This window comes from Oratosquilla oratoria, chromosome 17 (assembly GCF_046742065.1).
Source record: "Oratosquilla oratoria isolate Oo_2021 chromosome 17, ASM4674206v1, whole genome shotgun sequence".
Taxonomy (NCBI): Eukaryota; Metazoa; Arthropoda; class Malacostraca; order Stomatopoda; family Squillidae; genus Oratosquilla; species Oratosquilla oratoria.
The window spans coordinates 63,686,613-63,709,099 of record NC_134793.1 but is presented as its reverse complement, the minus strand read 5'-3'; the positions used below and the strand labels follow the sequence as shown (position 1 = coordinate 63,709,099).

Sequence of the window (22,487 nt, the reverse complement as noted above, 5' to 3'; positions counted from 1 at the left end):
TGGAGTATATAAAACATTAGCCAGGTAATTTGCCTGATTTAAACCCAATTAAGAACCTCTGGTCGCTTATGAAAGATAAGTTATGTAATCGCGACACTGGAGGTAGGCATCAAGGATATTTGGAAGAATATGGACCCTGTGTGGCTTCAAAATATTGCAGCATTTGTCCCTAAACGTCTGGTTTTAATGAAACAAGCTGATTTTAATGAATTTTGTATTTATGTAAAACAATTAGGACATTAAAGCATGGAATTTTTTTAGTGAGTTTTATTTGGCAGGAATACAATTTTTTAGTTGTTTTGCCGGGATCTTTTGAGTGAAACGGGCATCAGATTCTTCATCAAGATCCCGCTAATACCCTTACGGAAGTGTCCGCCCCAAACACAACCACCACTGAGATAATTTGCATGTCATTCTTGAGAGAAGCAAGTTAATGACTTGGGGCGATAAAAAATGTAATGAGAAATAGACATTTGGGAATGAATGGTAAGAGGATTGTATGAAATCATGATTGTACCAACAGCACTGTACGGAGCAAAAACATGGAGCATAAAAGAGGAAAAGAGGAGTTTGAATGCGTTTGAGATGAGGTACTTAAGAAGTATGATAGGAGTTACTAGGCTAGACAGAGAGGAGAGCGGAGGTCGAAAGAGAGTTGATAGGTAGTCTTGAGGAAAGCGTATCGGGATGGTTTGGACACATGAAAAAAAATGGCAAAAAAAGATTAGTAAAAGAGATGTGGAAGTCAGAGGTGGAGGAAGTGAACATGAGGGAGAGACCAAGGGTGAAATGGGTGGACGGGTTAAAAGGGGCATTGGGAAAGAGGGGAATACCTGTTGAGGAACGAAGGGAGAGGACAGAAGATAGACGTGAGTGGAGCATGGTTGTGTATGGATGATGCATGGAAGGGAGTGGGTGGGTGGGGGAGTGAGGGAGTATGCGTGAATGATATTTGATACAGCCCGAAGGAATTTCTCCCCGTCTTCTTCTTACTAGCATGAGAGGACAGAGAGTAGGAGTCACCGATTAAATGAAGCAGCCTTTCTGTAGATGTGCTGTGTCTTGCTACATTGCTTCTGACCCAGGGCAGTGACGAGATACAAGAATGACCTATCATCCAAGAGGAGCCAATATAAGAGAGAGAAAAGGGACGAGTAGGAGTGAAGTATGTGTGGATGGAATGGTTAGGAGTGGATTTTATACTTTTTTGTGGGGGGGGGCTACCTTCCTTACAATGGAGGAAATAGCATTGGTATATGTATGTAATGTATGAATGTGTGAATGTATGAATGTGTGTATGTATGTATGTATGTATGTATGTATGTATGTATGTATGTATGTATGTGTCCACGCCGTCTCCTAAGGTCGGCGGTCATGAGGTACAGAGGTAAAGGGAGGCAATCATTACGCACACTTCTTTCTTTATTTGACCCTTAGTTCTCGATCTTACAACAGACAGTGTGTATGTGTGGTTTCTGCAAATTAGTTCAACATTGTAATTTACATTCATAATCAAGCTATCAAACCAATTCAATAATTAGCACATTGTTCAATCATGACAAACTTTACAATTCATACCATGATTTGTTCTTCCGCCTTTTCCATATCCATCATTCTATATTCTCGCGACCCTTTCCTATTTAGAAAAACCAGATACAGTACTAATCAACATGACTTCCACACTAACTCTTAACTATACTTCAAATATTACACGAGTCAAATTACATAATAATAATTCACTCTGCCAATGCTTACCAATTATGCTTTCTATCGCACCCACGAAGGTGTTGTCACTTTGACAACTAGACACAGAAAGAACAATACTTCTTCATTCCTCACAAAGAGGACGCGGCACTACTTTTGGCGGAGGAATACCAATTCAAGGGATCCAAATTCAATATATACGAGTCACGTTCCATTCAACATTCTCCTTTTCATATGACTTCTTTAATTCTATTTCATTTTATAACATTTAATAATTCACTACAGTACGTCAACTTCGACAAAGACATTTTACATTTATTTTACATACATAGTAACTGCATACGTAACAACACGAGCTTATGATTGCCATTAGGCTCTGGCCTCCTTCACATGTCAGATATTTTCTCACATCCCACCCAGACATAGTACTATCTGTAATTAACATACATCAAATATCACAAACCGTGATTTGTAATTAAATTTAGTACATACAATTTGTCAGTACACTTGAGCATTATACAATTGGTGCTTAACACAGATCATATGTCACCAGCCATGATTAGTAATTAACCTCGATACATATTGTAATTTATCTGTAGAACATACATCAAAATATTCATATACATAGTGCAATCGGCACTCACACCCTCCACTTTGTGATCGTCCAAGATCACAACACTAATGACGGGAGGTCATTTTTACACTGAGTCACCTTCTAATAGTAATATTAGTTTGGAAATAGGTCGCTTATAAAGTTTCTTACCACGTATTATTTCTACTTGTCTAATCAGTCCATCTGTGCTTTTTATCACTTTCACAACTCTTGCCAATAACCAATGACTGCGTGGTGTGTTATTCTCCACCATTAAGACAATATCTCCTTCTTTGAGATTCCTGTTAACTTTTAACCATTTTTGACGTTCTTGCAAACAAGGCAAATATTCCTTCTGCCATCTCCGCCAAAACTCTTTGGCTAAATGCTGTATCTGTTTCCACTTCCTTCTGCTCTCACAGATCATTTCTCCACCATCGAATGTCACTACATAATTATCCAAATTAAGTAAAGAATTAGGGGTGATGGGACACAAATCGTTCACATCATTTGATACCACAGTTAAAGGTCGACTGTTAATTATACTCTCAACTTCACAAAAAAATGTACTCAAACTATCATCAGACAAGGCTTGTGAACCTATCACAACTTCTAACACTCGTCTGACTAATCCTATCATTCTTTCAAAAACACCACCATAATGAGAACCTCCAGGAGGAGTGAATACCCAGTCCACACCTCTCTTGGTTAATTCATTACCAATATGACGCATAATAAGATTGTCCTTCAATATCTTATTTGCTCCAATGAAGTTTGTGCCGTGATCACTAATCAATTTACTAACTGTACCCTTTCTGGACATAAACCTGGTAAATGCATTTATCATGCTTTCTGCCGTCAAATCATTTAAATCTCTAGATGTATAGCTCTAATGGATAAACAAGTAAATAATATTCCATATCTCTTGACTCGAGATAGTGCTCTCTTCACAAAAAATGGCCCAAAGCAATCAACTCCAGTTACAATTTTTTTTCTTTCTGATTTACATTTGCTCTATCTACTGGCAAGGCTGCCATCTCCTGAGTGATCGTTGAACCCTTGAAACGTCTACAACTAACACATTTAGATAATACTTTCCTTACAGCTGAATTACCTTTAATAACCCAGTATTTCTGTCTCAATTGATTTAATACTGCTTGCCTTCCCATGTGTCCTACTTTCATGTGATAATGTTGAATTATTAAAATGGTCACATGATGTTCATGGGGAAGAATGATTGGATGTTTCATATCCAAGGGCAATTCTAGGTTAATTAATCTACCTCCTACCCTGAGTATACCATTCAGTAACATAGGTTTAAGTTTCCTTGTAGAACTGGAAAGATTAATAGGATCATTTTTGGATAAACAAACAATCTCCTTAGCAAAACAGCAGTTTTGTACAAATTTGATTACTCTTTCTTCAGCAACTTCCATTAATTGAACATTGAGTTCGATAATTGACACATCTTTTCTTTGCAAATGTCTGACAAATAATATAAGATAACTACATGCTCTTAGCAACTTAAACCATGAAGAATAATGAAAAAACTAGTCGTGACATTACAAAATCAACTGTGTGATTTTGTATTGGTTTAACTTCAACCTTCATAACCTTCTTAATTTCAAGATTCGAAAAATCTTCCTTATTTATGTGCTGTTGAACTGGCCAGATCTCTTCATTTTGGGACAAGAAAGCAGGTCCTTCAGACCATCTACTGGTCTGTCTCATTCTGGTGACATCGTCAGCAGGATTATCCCTGCTGGAGACATACATCCAACATACATCCTCAGAATTCTCTCGAATCTGAGACACTCGATTAGCTACAAAGGTTTTAAGTCTTAAGTGATCATTATGCAAATATTTTAATACTGTAGTTGAATCTGTCCAAATATAAATTTGAGTCAACTTTAAAGGTAGTTCTCTCACTATCACACACTTCAATTTAATGGCTAGCGTGGCTGCTACCAATTCAAGTCTTGGAATTGTAATTGATTTTAAAGGTGCTACTTTGGCTTTTCCCAACATGAAGCTACACTGGATCGTACCATCAATATGTTTGTATCTTAAATATACCACTGAACCATATGCTATTTCACTAGAGTCACAAAATATGTGACACTCAATTGCCTCTACCTTTGACGTTATACCTTTCTTAGTACAACGATCAATGCTATACAACTTGAGCTTATTTACTCTTGACATCCAAACATTTATTAATCCTTGATCTGTTTCACTCAAAGTACAATCCCATCCAATGCCGTTTCTGAATAAATCTTGTAATAATACCCTTCCTTCAAGAACAACTGGTGCTACCATGCCCAATGGGTCGTAAATTTTACCAATTACTGGTAGCAATTCTCTCTTTGTCCTAGGTATTTCATCAATGTTGATTGATATGCTCATCTCATCCTTGCCAAGAGACCAATTCAATCCTAATGTCTTTTGTACCACCTCTTCATCCTCGATGAACTTCTCAATATCATCACTACACTTATCTTTGGGTAACTTCTTCAAAACTTCACGGGAATTACTATGGAACTTTGTCAAATTAAATCCACCTTTGCTACAAAGATCTATCACATTATTACTATTGTCAATCAATTCATTAATGTCATCGGATGACGCCAACATATCATCAACATAGAAGTTATTAAGAACTATTTCACTTACTGATTTGTGAAACTGACTCCCGTGATCTTGTACAACTCGTTTTAGAGCATAATTTGCAATACTAGGGGAGCAACTAGCACCAAATGGATGAGAAGTCATCCTCAGTTTAACTATATCACTTCCTATGTGTCCATCTTTCCACCATAAGAAACGCAAATAATCTCTATCATCTTCAGGTACTTTAACTTGATAATACATAGTTTCTATATCCGCAGTACATGCATATAGTCCTAATCTAAATCTCAAAAGGTCACTTCACCTAACAGAAGATTGCTTATGTCAGGTCCTTGTCTCAACAAACCATAACGACAAATCATTTACACGTGCTGCACAATCAAATACTACACGTACTTTATCCCTTTTTGTAGGATGTTGCACTCCAAAATGTGGAACATACCATGCTTGTTGATTCCTCACTTCATACTTAGGTACTTCTTCAGCGTACCCTTTCTCTAGTAAATTAGTCATAAATTGCTTATACTGCCGATAATATTCATCATCCTTGAACTTACGCTTCAATTGCTGAAGTCTTTTGAACGCCATAGGTTTACTATCAGGAAATATCCTAGGTTTCTCTATCATTGGTAAAGGGATCTCGTACTTTCCATTAATCATTTGCCTACACCCAGACTCGACAAATTGTAACCATCTTCTATCCTCTATACTAGGTTCTACCGAATTCAGTGATGAATCTACAAACTCTCTATTATAAGATTCAATCAGTTTCCTTTCTAAATAATTACCATCAACCTTTATCTTATTCACAGGAATTTCATGATTATTGTCTATTATTCTTCCACACAATATCCACCCTAAACGTGTTCTCACAGCATACGGATCTCCTGGTTTCTCTGCATGTACAACTTCCCAAGGTTCAGACGCCTCTGGGACATTAATTCCTATCATGACTTCTATCTCTCCTTGGCTGTGATCAAATTCTAGTTTCATCAAATGTTTCCACTTTTCTATGTCATTCTTTCTGATATTATGACTGTGATTGAGAGGAAGTTTATTCACTGCAAATACAGGTGGTAATCTAATTTGGTTATTTCCTTCTATGTCGGCTACTGACATCCCTTCAACATTTAGACAAGACATTCCTCTTGTACCTACTATTGTACTTACTTGTAATGTAGTTGACTGATAATTCATGTCTGTCATTCCAAGCTTCTGCAATAAATTCTTAGTACAAAATGTGACTGAGCTACCATTGTCAAGGTAACATCTGGTAGTAACAACCTTACCATTTAACTCTACTTGAACTGGGATAACAGTAGTGTCTCCTACTGAATCTTTCATTTGACTGGATAATACTTGAATTCTAGAATCATCAACCTCATTAGTGACCGCTGGATTTGCCGTTACTTCTTTACTTCCTTCAACCTTGAAATTCTTATTCATCCTATGCATAATTGTAAGATGTGAATCACAGCATTGTTCACAAGTTCGAATCACTCTACACTGTGGCGCTTTATGTCCTTTCCTTAAACACTTGAAACAAAGTTCTAAATTGTAAGCTCTATTCAACTTCTCTTCATAAGTTAACCATCTTGATTCCGGACATACATCAATGACATGTTCTTCCTGACATAACCAACAAGAAACTCTTGCTTTCTGTGTCACATTGACATGAACTCTTCCATCATATGATTCTATACCTTTCTTGTAATTCATCTTTCTATTTGAACTCTATGTGTTCGCTTCTACTTTCTTATCTCTAAATCCTCCCTTACTACTTCTCCCAAATGTTGGGTTACTCAATATTCTTACTATGTACGTATGTATGTATGTATGTATGTATGTATGTCTTTAATGTCCACTAACTTCCCACTCTCAGCTACCTCGTCGACTAGTCTCCTCCATCTTTCCTGTAAGTCTCTAGGTAATTTCTCAACCAACTGACGCAACGTCCTAAGATTTTGTAATTCTGAAATTCCATAATTAATACCCGATATAGCACTTATACATGAATTCAATTCAACGATGAAGTCATCTAATGCCTCAACATTCTCTTCTCTAATTTCAGCCCAAGCTAGAATCTTATCTATGTGCATTAAAGCTATCCTTTCTTTATTACCGTATATTTTGTTTAATTCACTTCTGGCCCTTTGATAACCCTCGTTTGGATCTAAATTCAAACACGTTCTAACTATATTGTGTGGTTTACCTTCTGTATATTGTTTTAGATATTGTAACTTTTCACTATCTGACACATGCTTGCTATCAATCAACATATCGAAATCTTTAATAAATTCAAAATACTTATCTAGCTGACCATTGAATTTATGAATCACATGAACAGGCATCATGTTTTTGTCATTAAATTCGCAACCATGTCACTATTTGTCTGTTGACTATCACTATTACTCTGATGTGTACTTCTGCAGTCACGAGAATCATTTTCTACATTACAATTTACGTTATTTTCAAATTTACTTAAAATATTAAATTCTGCTTTAGCTGATTCTAATTCCGTTTCTAACTCAAGCCTATCCTGTTCTAATCTTAGTCTATGCATTTCCATTTCCAACTCTTGCTTCATTTTCAACTTCTGTAATTTGATATCTAAGCTCGCCCTCTTAGCCATCACCTTACCTAATTGATTACCTATGTCACTCTCCCCTGCTTGAGACACACTATCTATTGGTTTCAATGTACCATCTGTTCCCTCTTCTACTTGTGTTCTATTGAAAGCTAATATCTCTAGGATGACTTCGTCTGTTTCTAATCCCTCAGCTGTAATAAACTCCTGTATCCTATTCATAAGTTCTGCCTTATTGCCAGAACAAGTTTGATTCTTTGCCTTTAGACATGATTTTAGTTGATACACTGTAGCCTTGTCCAATTTGTTCAATTTAGAATATTCAATACTCACTCACACTAAATACAAATAAATACAACTAGAAACTATACCTCATTTAAATTCCAAGTTCAAAGACACTCATAATTACTTGCTATTCATTAATTTGTGTAACAATGTTAAATAACATGATATCTACACTGAATTCCCAACATTCTGTACACCTTATTATAGATAACATGTTGTAGAATAAACTAGAAAACTATATTCTAATACAAATTTCAATTCTACTCATAATCAAAGCACACTTAAACTTCATAATCAATATTCAACACCAATCTACGTAAATCAATATTGAATACACCAAGGAATCTTATACTTCATTCTAAAATGATTACACAATCTTCTATTACTACACTCTTTCTTAATCAATCCTCAACATTAACCCACGCAAATTAGTGTCAAATTAACCAAGAAATTTCATCCTTAATTCAAACTTACACTTTCCTACTACCCTCATGGTTTCCTTGTTCAATCACAGCATTCTTATTAGCACTTATAAAGTTACAGTTACCGAATCTATTGACAACTTAAATGTTCAATACTGACTTTCTTTACTTGCCTCCTGTGTCTAGCAAGATATTCTTTCTTTAAATTATATACTCACAGTCATGGTCATGTCACAATTTTAATACTTTAATGCTTCTCAAGGATCACTTGCTGCTCTGTCCACCATGCTGGTTTGCATGGTTTTTACTCTGGATCTTGATGGTGGCGTCCCTCCTTCCCTGTACCTCAGCATGAAATTGTAGAAACAAATCATGAAACTGTCCACGCCGTCTCCTAAGGTCGGCGGTCATGAGGTACAGAGGTAAAGGGAGGCAATCATTACGCACACTTCTTCTTTCTTTATTTGACCCTTAGTTCTCGATCTTACAACAGACGGTGTGTATGTGTGGTTTCTGCAAATTAGTTCAACATTGTAATTTACATTCATAATCAAGCTATCAAACCAATTCAATAATTAGCACAATGTTCAATCATGACAAACTTTACCATTCATACCATGATTTGTTCTTTCGCCTTTTCCATATCCATCATTCTATATTCTCGCGACCCTTTCCTATTTAGAAAAACCAGATACAGTACTAATCAACATGACTTCCACACTAACTCTTAACTATACTTCAAATATTACACGAGTCAAATTACATAATAATAATTCACTCTGCCAATGCTTACCAATTATGCTTTCTATCGCACCCACGAAGGTGTTGTCACTTTGACAACTAGACACAGAAAGAACAATACTTCTTCATTCCTCACAAAGAGGACGCGGCACTACTTTTGGCGGAGGAATACCAATTCAAGGGATCCAAATTCAATATATACGAGTCACGTTCCATTCAACATTCTCCTTTTCATATGACTTCTTTAATTCTATTTCATTTTATAACATATTTAATAATTCACTACAGTACATCAACTTCGACAAAGACATTTTACATTTATTTTACATACATAGTAACTGCATACGTAACAACACGAGCTTATGATTGCCATTAGGCTCTGGCCTCCTTCACATGTCATAGATATTTTCTCACATCCCACCCAGACATAGTACTATCTGTAATTAACATACATCAAATATCACAAACCGTGATTTGTAATTAAATTTAGTACATACAATTTGTCAGTACACTTGAGCATTATACAATTGGTGCTTAACACAGATCATATGTCACCAGCCATGATTAGTAATTAACCTCGATACATATTATAATTTATCTGTAGAACATACATCAAAATATTCTTATACATAGTGCAATCGGCACTCACAGTATGTATGTATGTATGTATGTATGTATGTACGTGCGTACGTACGTATGTATGTATGTATGTATGTATGTATGTATGTATGTATGTATGTATGTATGTATGTATGTATGTATGTATGTATGTATGTATGTATGTATGTATGTATGTATGTATGTATCTACGTATGTATGAATGTATGTATGAATGTATGTATGTATGTATGTATGTATGTATGTATGTATGTATGTATGTATGTATGTATGTATGTATGTATGTATGTATGTATGTATGTACGTATGTATGTATGTATGTATGTATGTATGTATGTATGTATGTATGTATGTATGCATGCATGTATGTATGTATACATGTATGTATGTATGTATGTATGTATGTATGTATGTATGTATGTATGTATGTATGTATGTATGTATGTACGCATGTATGTATGTATGTATGTATGTATGTATGTATGTATGTATGTATGTATGTATGTATGTATGTATGTATGTATGTATGTATGTATGTATGTATGTATGTATGTATTTATGTATATATATATATGTAATTATGTATGTATGTATGTACGTATGTATGTACGTATGTATGCATGTACGTATGTATGTATGTATGTATGTATGTATGTATGTATGTATGTATGTATGTATGTATGTATGTATGTATGTATGTATGTATGTATGTATGTATGTATACATGTATGTATGTATGTATGTATACATGTATGTATGTATGTATGTATGTATGTATGTATGTATGTATGTATGTATGTATGTATGTATGTATGTATGTATGTATGTATGTATGTATGTATGTATGCGTGTATGTATGTATATATGTATGTATATGTATATATATATATATATATATGTATATATATATACATATACACGTATATATATATATATTGTAACGTAATATTAGATATTACGTCATATGTGTACTTATGTTATAGAATTGTGTTCCTTTGTATTACATAACTATGTTCATATTTCTTGTCTATGTATGTAACAATGTTAAGCAGTAACGCCCGTCCACTATATGTAATCTTGCCTACGTGCGGAGAAAGGTGCGCACTCTTGTAGAACAAACAGACAAGCGAAATCCTGAATAGTTCGGAGCGCACAGATTTGACAGTTACTAAATAAGTAGATTGTTCAAGCGAGTCGAGGGTCTTAAAACTACCCATGTTGACGTGTGTTAACTTACCCTTCTCCCCCCTTTGCGCTCACCCGCACCCTTCACCGGAAGTATCCCGCTTCCGGTCCAATGGTATATAAGCGGTGGAAATCACTCACACCTTGTCATTTTCTCGCATATTGATCTCTTGATAAAAACTAGAAGTTTAGACTCATGAGACGATTGGTGTGAAGTGATCACCTTTTTTGCCTACATTACGTGTCTTATATACATTGCATTACTTTATACTTACATTTGTACTTATTACTTATTTTGATACATGTTCCTGATCTCTTTGTACTTAGATAGTACCATATTGTATACGTATCTTGTGTTTCTTATTTGAACGATACTTTCCATATTCTTATAATCATGTAACGGTCCCATTGACCCACCTTCCCATTCTCTTTTGTGTTGATTGCCTATAAATATTTTCCATGGTATTAATAATTTCGTTTACTAGTTTTATCGCTAGTTTAATATTCCTTTCCTGGAATCTTCTTTGTTACCTTTACTTCTAGTCTTACGAATCATCTAGGCCCTGACCAGATAGTTCAGTCCTACAGTGCCTTTTAGAAGTGAGCTGGTTCTTAAGCACTTATCCGTTATACGTAACGTCTCTTCACATAACCAGCCCGTCCCGTAACAAAGTGGCGACCTTGCCAAGGATATTTTATCAGGTATTTAACACATTCTTTTAGAGATGGATGATATAATTCAAGAATTCGTTCAAAATCCCAAGGTAAGTTTCTTAAAGAAACAAACTAAAGACACTTTGATAGAAATAGGCAAGCACTTTGGAGTAGACATTGATACAAGTTTGCGAAAGAAAAAATTTCTTCAGGAACTCGTTGAAAATCTGATCGAAGATGAGATCTTATCTCCAGAAGAGATTACAGCTATACAAATTCCTTCAAATAGGTTAGAAATAGAGGCACGACTAACCGAACTTAAGATTAAGGAGATTGAATTAAAGGTCAGGAGAGTAGAAATTGAGGAGGAAGCTAAATTGAAACGAATGCAAATTGAGGCAGAACATAAAGCTAGAGAGGAGGAAGCTAAACTGAAACAAATGAAAATTGAGGCAGAATTTAAAGCTAGAGAAGAGGAAGCTAAAGTGAAACAAGTAGCTAAAGAGGACGAAACTAAAATCAAATTGGCAGAATTTAAAGCTAGAGAAGAGGAAGCAAAAGTGAAATAAATAGAAAGAGAGGACGAAACTAAAGTCAAATTGGCAGAGTTAGAATTAAAGAAGGCAGAAGTAGAAGCTAGGATTGTTGATAGACAACCCGTAGTTCAGGAAGGCCATATAGATATTTCCAAGTATGTAAAACTTCTACCCCAATTTTCAGAAGGAGAGCCAGAAACTTTATTTCTTCAGTGGGAAAAATTGGCGCAACAGTTACAAATCCCTAAAGAAAATTGGCCATTAATCATTCAAACACAATTTAAGGGTAAGGCTCAGCAAATTTATACTTCTCTTTCAGAAGCAGAAAGCGAGTATGATAATATGAAAGGTTGTATTTTAAAAGCTTATGAACTAATACCAGAGGCCTATAGACAGAAATTCCGTAATTATAGGAAGACACCTCAGTTAACATACGTAGAATATGCGGCTCAACAAGAGAGGTTATTCAATAGGTGGTGTTTGGCTAGTGAAACGGACACCTTAGATAGACTTAAACAGTTTATTTTATTGGAGCAGTTTAAGAATACCTTAGAGACAGATCTTAGGATTTTTATAGATGATCATGTTCCCGAAACTTTAACTAAAGCTGCTGTATTGGCTGATGAGTTCACACTAAATCATAAACCTAAGTCAAGACAAATGGAATCCCAAAAGTCAGTCATATATTCCAGATTCAACAAAATACTCTGATCCTTGGTCCCCAAAGAAACACTTTGAAAATCAGTCTAGCCCATCACATTTCAGTTACAGGTCTGATTTCAATCAATATCCTCCAAACCAACCTTGGCAAAGAATGGAAAGGTTTAAGACTAATCCCCCTGTAACTTGTTCATATTGTAAAAAGGCTGGCCATCACATTTCAAATTGCAGAAAGAGACTGGCACCCTCATTCTCCAATAAGACACCAACTCTTGTAAGTAATATAAAATCAGATGATTCAAAATCCTCTATTCAGGATACACTACCAAAGAAGCCGGTATTGTCAAGTAATGTAGAACCCCCCTCATCAGATCATGATCTTTGTTTCAAACCATTTGTATCTTCAGGAACTATATCTCATAGTAGTAGTTCACAACAATATCCTATTTCCATACTCCGAGACACAGGAGCAAAGCAAAGTCTGATTTTAAATTCTGTCTTGCAGAATCTGGGTGAGTCATATACAGGTTATGATATATTGATAGAAGGAGTTGGAGGAATTGTAAAATGTCCATTACATAATGTTTTCTTGCGGTCTGATTTAACAACCGGAATGGTTAAAGTAGCAGTAGTAGACTCTCTTCCCATAGTAGGAATATCCTTATTGTTGGCCAATGACATCGCTGGAAGCAAAGTCATTTCTCCCTTAATAACAAATAACCCTAAGACCTCAGTAGAATCTTCAGATAACTTACAGTTGTTTCCCGCTTGTGCTGTAACCAGATCTCAGTACAAGAAATCTGAAGAGGAGACCTATAATTTAGAATCCCTATTCTCCCAAACTGACCCATCTTCTTCTTCACCAGTTTCTCTATCTAGAGCAGAATTAATCAAAGAACAGAAGTCAGATCCTTCTCTTAAAAATTTGTACGAGTTTGTTTCATCTCCAGAAGAAGTTGAAAATATGTCACGAGGTTTCTATATAGAAAACGGAGTCCTAATGCGAAAATGGAGAGCATCCACCGCAACCGCTGACCAGCCATGGCAAGTAAGGAATCAAATAGTCCTCCCTCTTGGTTTCAGGAATAATGTTCTAAAATTGGCTCATGATACTCCCTTAGCAGGTCACTTAGGGGTAAGAAAGACCTTGTTCAACATAACCCAACATTTCCATTGGCCCACGGTTGTCAAAGATGTTGCCCAATATTGTAAAACATGTCATACATGTCAACTTGTAGGTAAGCCCAACCAGAAAATTGTAGAAGCTCCACTCCATCCCATTCCTGTAATGGAAGAGCCATTTAAAAAAATTCTTATTGACTGTGTAGGACCTTTACCTCCTTCAAGTAAAGGAAATCAGTACATTCTCACAATCATGTGTATGAGCACTCGTTTTCCAGAAGCAATTCCTTTGGAAAAATATTAAAGCTCAAAACATAATCAGAGAAATGTTGAAATATTTCACTATAGTAGGATTTCCCAAGAACATTCAAAGTGATCAAGGAAGTAATTTTCTTTCCAACAAGTTTAGAGAAACTCTTGTAACACTAGGTATAAATCATGTAACTTCCTCCACCTATCATCCTCAATCACAAGGTGCTCTAGAGCGCTTTCACCAAACGCTCAAGACAATGTTAAGAATCTTCTGTGCTGAGAACACTCGAAATTGGGAAGACGGACTCCCCTTTTTGTTGTTCGCCACCCGAACAACAATTCAAGAAAGCCTTGGATTCAGCCCGTCAGAATTAGTCTTCGGTCATGAAGTCCGTGGCCCCCTAAAGATACTTCATGAACAATGGATGAAAGAAGAACCACCAGTTCCTTCTTTGAAATACGTGTCCCAGGTCACCGAGAAGTTGTTAGAAGCTTGGAAGTTGGCAAGAGAGAACTTGACGAATGCTCAACGAGTAATGAAAGGTCGGTATGATAAAAATTCTAAACTTAGAACTTTCTCTCCAGGAGATCAAGTGTTACTTTATCTTCCCGTACCAGGAGATCCATTGCAGGCTAAATACAAAGGACCCTATGAAGTCTTGTCCAGAGCCAGTGATCTCAACTACATAATCAAAACTCCAGACAGAAGAAAGAGTTCCCGTCTCTGTCACATAAATACCTTAAAACCTTATTATTCCAGAGATCCAATTCCAGCTTGCAGCTCTACCACAATAGAATCGGAAGAGCCTCCTGATAACCTGCCTAATCCTCCTGAGATTCCCTTGGAAAACTCTCAGATACTACAAAATCTTCAGATAAAAGTAGGACACTTATCTGAGAAACAAGGTAAAGACATTCTTTCTCTCTTAAGAAGTTTTCCAAAATTATTTCTAGATTCCCCAAGATTCACTTCTTTGATAGAACATGAAATAATTCTAGACTCGCCAAGAGCTATCAAACAAGCCCCTTATAGTCAATCCAAAAAAGGAGTTCATAAAAGCAGAAATAAACACTCTGCTTCAACAGGGAATAATTGAACCCTCCAGTAGTCCTTGAGCATCTCCTTGCATTCTTGTCCCTAAATCTGACAATTCTTATCGCCTGTGCATTGACTACAGGAAAATCAATGCCCATACTAAGACCGATGCTTTTCCTATCCCTAGGATAGATGATATCATAGACAGTCTAGGAACTGCCAAGTATGTATCCAAGTTGGATATGTTAAGGGGATACTATCAAATCCCGGTACACCCTCGCTCAAGAGAAGTTACCGCTTTCATTACGGAAGAGGGATTGTTTCAATTCCGAGCAATGCCATTTGGGCTTAAAAATGCCCCTGCCACTTACCAAAGAATGATAAGTAATCTTGTTGCAGGATTGCCAGGAGTAAAAACTTATCTAGATGATGTGATAATATTTAGTCAGTCTTGGACAGAACACATTGAACACTTAAATAATTTCTTTTATAGAGCAGACCAAGCAAACCTTACCATCAATTTGTCCAAATGTGATTTCGGACATACACAGGTCCCCTATTTGGGATTTAAAGTTGGAAATTCCCAAGTGTTTCCAATAGACGCCAATATAAAAGCCATCAATGATGTACCAACACCCACTAATCGTAGAGAGGTATGTCGATTCCTTGGAATGAGTGGCTATTATCGCCGTTTTTTGTCCAAGTTTTTCAGATGTAGCAGAACCATTGACTGACCTGTTGAGAAACGACCACGACTTCGTGTGGACACCTACCTGTGAGACGGCCTTCAAAAACCTGAAGTCCCTTCTCACTAACGCACCAGTTCTAAGGGCACCCGATTTCCAACGACCCTTTCTTCTGCAAGTCGACGCCAGCGACACCGGTATCGGTGCCGCCCTCTTGCAAGAACACAATGAAATTCTTCACGCTATCGCCTACTACAGCAAGAAACTGTCCCCTGCGCAGAAGAACTACTCAACAATTGAGAAGGAGACGCTCGCTTTGGTCCAGGCCCTTATCCACTTCGAAGTCTACCTGGGTTCGTCCTCAACTACCATTCAAGTATATTCGGATCACAACCCCTTAAAGTTCCTACAGACTATGAAAAACAAGAATCCGAGACTTACACGTTGGAGTTTATTTCTCCAACCCTTTAATCTAACAATTCATCACATTAAAGGCGTCCTTAATGTTTTAGCCGACGTCCTTTCTAGAACATAGCTTTTCAACAGAAAGTGAAAAGCTTTCCCAAACGGTGGAGGTGTAACGTAATATTAGATATTACGTCATATGTGTACTTATGTTATAGAATTGTGTTCCTTTGTATTACATAACTATGTTCATATTTCTTGTCTATGTATGTAACAATGTTAAGCAGTAACGCCCGTCCACTATATGTAATCTTGCCTACGTGCGGAGAAAGGTGCGCACTCTTGTAGAACAAACAGACAAGCGAAATCCTGAATAGTTCGGAGCGCACAGATTTGACAGTTACTAAATAAGTAGATTGTTCAAGCGAGTCGAGGGTCTTAAAACTACCCGTGTTGACGTGTGTTAACTTACCCTCCTCCCCCCTTTGCGCTCACCCGCACCCTTCACCGGAAGTATCCCGCTTCCGATCCAATGGTATATAAGCGGTGGAAATCACTCACACCTTGTCATTTTCTCGCATATTGATCTCTTGATAAAAACTAGAAGTTTAGACTCATGAGACGATTGGTGTGAAGTGATCACCTTTTTTGCCTACATTACGTGTCTTATATACATTGCATTACTTTATACTTACATTTGTACTTATTACTTATTTTGATACATGTTCCTGATCTCTTTGTACTTAGATAGTACCATATTGTATACGTATCTTGTGTTTCTTATTTGAACGATACTTTCCATATTCTTATAATCATGTAACGGTCCTATTGACCCACCTGCCCATTCTCTTTTGTGTTGATTGCCTGTAAATATTTTCCATGATATTAATAATTTCGTTTACTAGTTTTATCGCTAGTTTAATATTCCTTTCCTGGAATCTTCTTTGTTACCTTTACTTCTAGTCTTACGAATTATCTAGGCCCTGACCAGATAGTTCAGTCCTACAGTGCCTTCTAGAAGTGATCTGGTTCTAAGCACTTATCCGTTATACGTAACGTCTCTTCACATAACCAGCCCGTCCCGTAACAATATGTATATATATATATTCATATATATGTATGTATATATATGTATTTATGTATATATATATATATATATATATGTATGTATGTATGTATATATATAGATGCAGAAAAAACACTTGGAAAATAACAGAAAGGAGACCGAGCGCTTACGTATATTCAGACATTTTCAAGATACAAGTACAGAAGAGAAACGAGTGTATATAGCCAAAAGGTAGGGTAAATCTCTCCCCGTGACCTATGGATTCAGAGTCCGGAGAGTTTGGATTACAATTTTGTTAATGACAAAATTCATCCAATTTGTATAATCCATAACTTAGATTTAAAGTATCAACAAATATATCTTTCATCAGACTGGACTATTCTATTCAAATATGAATTACTCTTACCAATTACTTTACCTCTCCCCCCATTTAATACAATTGCTGAAATCCCTAAGATGAAAAAATAACGCGTTGGACGTTTGTCCACCTCTAACGTTATACTTTTGCAGTTTGAATCTAACATTTAATTCCTTTCCAGTCTGACGAATATAGCATTTGCTGCAATCATTACATGGAATTTCATATACACAACCTTCCTTCTTCTCAGGTGATTTTTTAATTAAAACACTTTTGACTGTGTTGGAGTTTATATATAAATTTGACGCAGCCCGACGGGATTTCTCCCCGTCTTCTCCTTTTATGCATGGGGGGGGGACGGAGAGGGGGGTCGCCGATTTAATGAAGCGACACTGCTTCTGACCCAGGGCAGTGGACAAGGTGCAGGGATGACCCGTCATCCAGGAGGCGCTAAGATAAGAGGAAGGGTGGAGGGGTGTGGAGTGTATTCAGGGATGGAATGGGTGGGAATGATTTTATGCCTTTTCCTTTTTGGCTACCTCCCTTGTAAGGGGGAACAAACCTTGGTGTATGTATGTATGTATGTATGTATGTATGTATGTATGTATGTATGTATGTATGTATGTATGTATGTATGTATGTATGTATGTATGTATGTATGTATGTATGTATGTATGTACGTATGTATGTATGCATGTATGTATATATATATATATATATACTCACACACATACACACATACACACACACACACACACATATATATATATATATATATATATATATACTGCTATAGCCAACCGTGAATCGGACAACTTTCAAATCTCCCGCCTGCTACTAACAGCTTTATCATCACCATCGAACGTAACCCCAACGTTGGTGTTCGAACCTTGACCATGAAACGCTTGGCCACGTCCCCCTCGACTATATAAAGAGGAACCGGCTTTCAGCCCACACACGGACTCTGACCCGCCCCGACAACCCACCTTCTGGACTTCACCCCCAGGTCTCGCCCCTTCGTCGCTGTAATATCGGTACACCGCAGTTTTGATCGCAAGTAATATTAACCAGTCTTGGACTTGTATATCATTTCTTTTGTATGTGCCTATTTATGTATTGAACTTTTGTTATTTCTCTTGTATATGTTTATTTATGTTAAATGTCTCAGTGTACTTTGATTATGTGTTCGTAAATGTTAAACAGGAAAACTTCATTTTATTTTCGTGAATATAATTTTATTTAAGTTTCGTGCAGACTTCCATCTTACCTCTAATATAATCCTTACTTTCAACCAGTCTCAAATAGAGGTTTTTCTCGAAACGTACTTTTATCTACCTAAATTATCTATACGTTCCGCTTTATTGTTATGGGCTTGCTCCCGAACTGGAACTCGACTTACCTCTATATTCAAATTAAGTTCCATTCTTTACATTAACTCAGACCAAACCAAGCAAGCGCCCATGACAACACACACACACACACACACACACACACACACACACACACACACACACACACACACACACACACACACACACACACACACACACACACACACACACACACACACACACACATATATATATATATATATATATACATGTATATATGTGAATCTTGGCAGCAGGTTTTCTTTTAAACATGTTTTGTTAAAAACAACTGCGCATTCGGCGCTACAAAGCTTCTTAAGTAGACTTTCAAGTCTTCTGAACGTGGATTTCTGGTTATCACAGGACAGACGGAATAATAGATTTCCAGTAGACATTATGAACTTTAGTTGAGAAAGAATGTACAGACGTTTCGCTAAACGCAGTTAGCATTTTCAATGTAATAGAGACAGAGAGTACAGGACATAATAAACATAGAAAGCTCTGGGAGAGGTCACAACGTAAGACGCGGGGGGAGGTCACGACGTAAGACACGGGGAGAGGTCACGTACATGTGTGGGATTTTGTTGCTGTGGGGCAGATGTCCGTTGAGGGCCAAGTGTCCTCTCTATCAGTCTGGCGGAACGTCGGAGAGGGACTTGGGTGTCGGTGTGATTGGAAGGTGTGTTGTTGTGGTTGAGAGGGCTACTAGTCCTAGGGAGGGGCTTCATGCTGGGGAGTAATGTAGGGGCTTCCACTTGTCTGTTAATAGTTGGTTGTATGTCTCGTATAATAAGTGTTTCCAGGAAGAAAAGTCTAGAATTTTCTGATTCCTTGGCGAGAATGACGGTGTTGTCTTCTAGAAGTTTTCTTGTGATTTGTGTGTTGTGTTTTTCTAGTAGGTGTAGTTTGGGGCCTCCACTTGACAAGTGGGAAGACATTCTTCTCGACAATGTCGTTCTCGTTTGGCCAACGTAGCAGTCGAGAGGCGTACAGTCCTCTAGGGGGCAGGAAAATTTGTATACTACGCTGGTGCAAGCGGGACCTTCGGGGCGAGGAGCTACACTTTTAATTAGAAACAACACTTCTCCTCGCCCCGAAGGTCCCGCTTGCACCAGCGTAGTATACAAATTTTCCTGCCCCCTAGAGGACTGTACGCCTCTCGACTGCTACGTTGGCCAAACGAGAACGACATTGTCGAGAAGAATGTCTTCCCACTTGTCAAGTGGAGGCCCCAAACTACACCTACTAGAAAAACACAACACACAAATCACAAGAAAACTTCTAGAAGACAACACCGTCATTCTCGCCAAGGAATCAGAAAATTCTAGACTTTTCTTCCTGGAAACACTTATTATACGAGACATACAACCAACTATTAACAGACAAGTGGAAGCCCCTACATTACTCCCCAGCATGAAGCCCCTCCCTAGGACTAGTAGCCCTCTCAACCACAACAACACACCTTCCAATCACACCGACACCCAAGCGACGTTGCAAGCTTGTATGTCAACCGGGCCGTGGGATCGCCGATTGTACCCAGTCCATCAGGGAGCAAGGACGGAAGAACACGGTTACGATTGTTCATACGGGAAGTATCGATGTAGGTGGGGTGAGATCAGAGGAGCTTGTTCGGAATTACAAGATTCTCCTTCAGGAGATGAAGGAACGTGGGAGCCGTCACGTAGTCTGTGGGATCCTCCCGAGGATCTACGCAGGCTCGTGTAGGAACAGTAGAGCCATAGGGATCAATGATAGGATATCGCAGTTGTGCACACAATTGGGATACCACTTTCTTGATCCTTGGTATCTCTTTTCTAGGCGCCATGACCTTTACACTTCTGATGGGATCCACCTTACCCGCAAAGGCAAAGATGTTCTTACAAACCTCATTGTGGGAGTTTGTAATGAATTAGCTCCTTTTTTAGGGTAGAACCCCAAAGGGAAGAGGAAATAGAATGTACTTGGGAAAACAGTGTACAGTATAGCATTAATGTAGAACAATGTGCCAGTATAGGACAAAATATAATTTTAGGATATAATGTCGCTAGAGAACGAAATGTTACATTAGGAAGTAATGTCATAGGACAAAATGTCGCAATGGGATGTAATGACAGTGGAGGACAAAAGATCACGATGGGAAGTAATGATAGTGGAGGACAAAATATCACGATACAATGTAATGATAATGGAGGAGAAAATATCACGGTAGGATAAAATGTCAGTGGAGGACAAAATATAATTTTAGGAAGGAATACCGGACAGAATGTCAATGAAGGCCAAAATATCATGATAGGATGTAATGACAGTGGAAGACAAAAGATCACGATGGGATGTAATTATAGTGGTGGAAAAAAATCACGGTAGGATATAATGTCACTGGAGGACAAAATATAATTTTAGGAAGTGATGCCGGACATAATGTCAATGAACGACGGGAGGCCGGCGTGAATCACGGTGACGTAGGGGGACAAAATGTACAAATGAGATCGGATGACCGTGATCGACCAGATGTCCGTGATGGGGGAAATGTTAATTTTGATGGGAGAAATGTTAATGAGGCATTGAATGTCAATGAAGGACCAAATAATGATATAGAGCAAGGTATGAATAAAAAAAACAAAATGATACTGTAAGACATGATATTGAAACTCAAAATTTGTCAAAAAATATATAATCATGAATTTCTTAACACCATGCACTTTAATGCTCATAGTATTAGAAACAAATTTCAAGAAATACAGGCGTATGTAAAAAGCGAAAATCTCGATATGATAAGAATAACTGAGACATAGTTAAATGGTACAGAGTTCGAAGCTGAATTTAATATTGCGGGATTTAAACACTTTCATCAGGATAGAAACCACAAGAAAGGTGTGGGTGTCCTGTTGTACGTTTAAAACAATGTTCATGCTTGTGTTTTAGAGAAAGTGAAACAGGATGCATATGATAGTTTGTGGGTTGAGATAACCCAAACAAATGGACAAAAAATGAATATAGGTATAATATATAGGCCAAAAACGTTATCATTAGCGGACGACAAACTATTATTTCAAGAACTGTGTAGTTTCTGCAACCGGCATTTATTGATATTGGGTGATTTCAATTCTACTGACATTGATTGGATGACCCTTGAACATGGCCATATAGGTAGTAGCTTGATTGATTTTTTTGGTGACAATTACTTAATTCAGCATGTAAAAGAGCCCACAAGATATGGAAACTTACTCGATCTATTAATCACTAGCCGCGAAAGCACGGTAACTGATGTAGAAGTCGGTGAATCTGTTTCAAATAGCGATCACAACTTAGTTAGATTCAAACTCCTAAATAATTTTAGAATAGATACTTGTGTTTCTAAAATACCCGATTTCAGTAAAGCTCAGTTCATAGGACTACGTCAGGAGCTTCAGCTTACAGATTGGGAGGCAAAATTAAATGAAAGACCTGTAGATCAGATGTGGGAAATATTTCAAAATACGCTCACTAAGATGAATCAAACTTACATTCCTTTTAAGGACAGACGTCCCCTAAATGAGGCTCGCCCAAAGTGGCTCGACAAAGAAACTGAAAAAAGTATTGC

At 37.3% G+C, this 22,487-nt stretch overlaps 2 protein-coding genes and 1 long non-coding RNA gene across 4 annotated transcripts; all 3 read right to left on the bottom strand.

Annotated features, from left to right (window-relative positions):
- Nucleotides 1-1,072: 1,072 nt before the first annotated feature.
- On the bottom strand, nucleotides 1,073-1,821 carry LOC143034210 (uncharacterized). Its single transcript, XR_012967239.1, has 3 exons — nucleotides 1,756-1,821; nucleotides 1,579-1,636; nucleotides 1,073-1,475 (listed from the first exon to the last, which is right to left on the bottom strand). It is a non-coding gene; the product is annotated as an uncharacterized LOC143034210 (long non-coding RNA).
- A 581-nt stretch (nucleotides 1,822-2,402) lies between these two features.
- On the bottom strand, nucleotides 2,403-3,143 carry LOC143034328 (uncharacterized). Its single transcript, XM_076200260.1, has one exon. The coding sequence runs from the start codon at nucleotides 3,141-3,143 to the stop codon at nucleotides 2,403-2,405; it is 741 nt and encodes a 246-aa protein (XP_076056375.1).
- Nucleotides 3,144-3,799: 656 nt separating this feature from the next.
- On the bottom strand, nucleotides 3,800-9,554 carry LOC143034676 (uncharacterized). 2 transcript variants are annotated; one of them, XM_076201046.1, is made up of 3 exons: nucleotides 9,012-9,554; nucleotides 8,835-8,892; nucleotides 3,800-8,731 (listed from the first exon to the last, which is right to left on the bottom strand). In XM_076201046.1, exon 3 carries the CDS (start codon nucleotides 5,165-5,167, stop codon nucleotides 3,821-3,823), a length of 1,347 nt encoding a protein of 448 aa, XP_076057161.1. In that variant the 5' UTR covers nucleotides 5,168-8,731; nucleotides 8,835-8,892; nucleotides 9,012-9,554; the 3' UTR covers nucleotides 3,800-3,820. The 2 variants fall into 2 exon arrangements, with proteins under 2 accessions (XP_076057161.1, XP_076057160.1); XM_076201045.1 differs by having other exon boundaries at nucleotides 5,240-8,731; nucleotides 9,012-9,096.
- Between the last annotated feature and the right edge of the window lie 12,933 nt (nucleotides 9,555-22,487).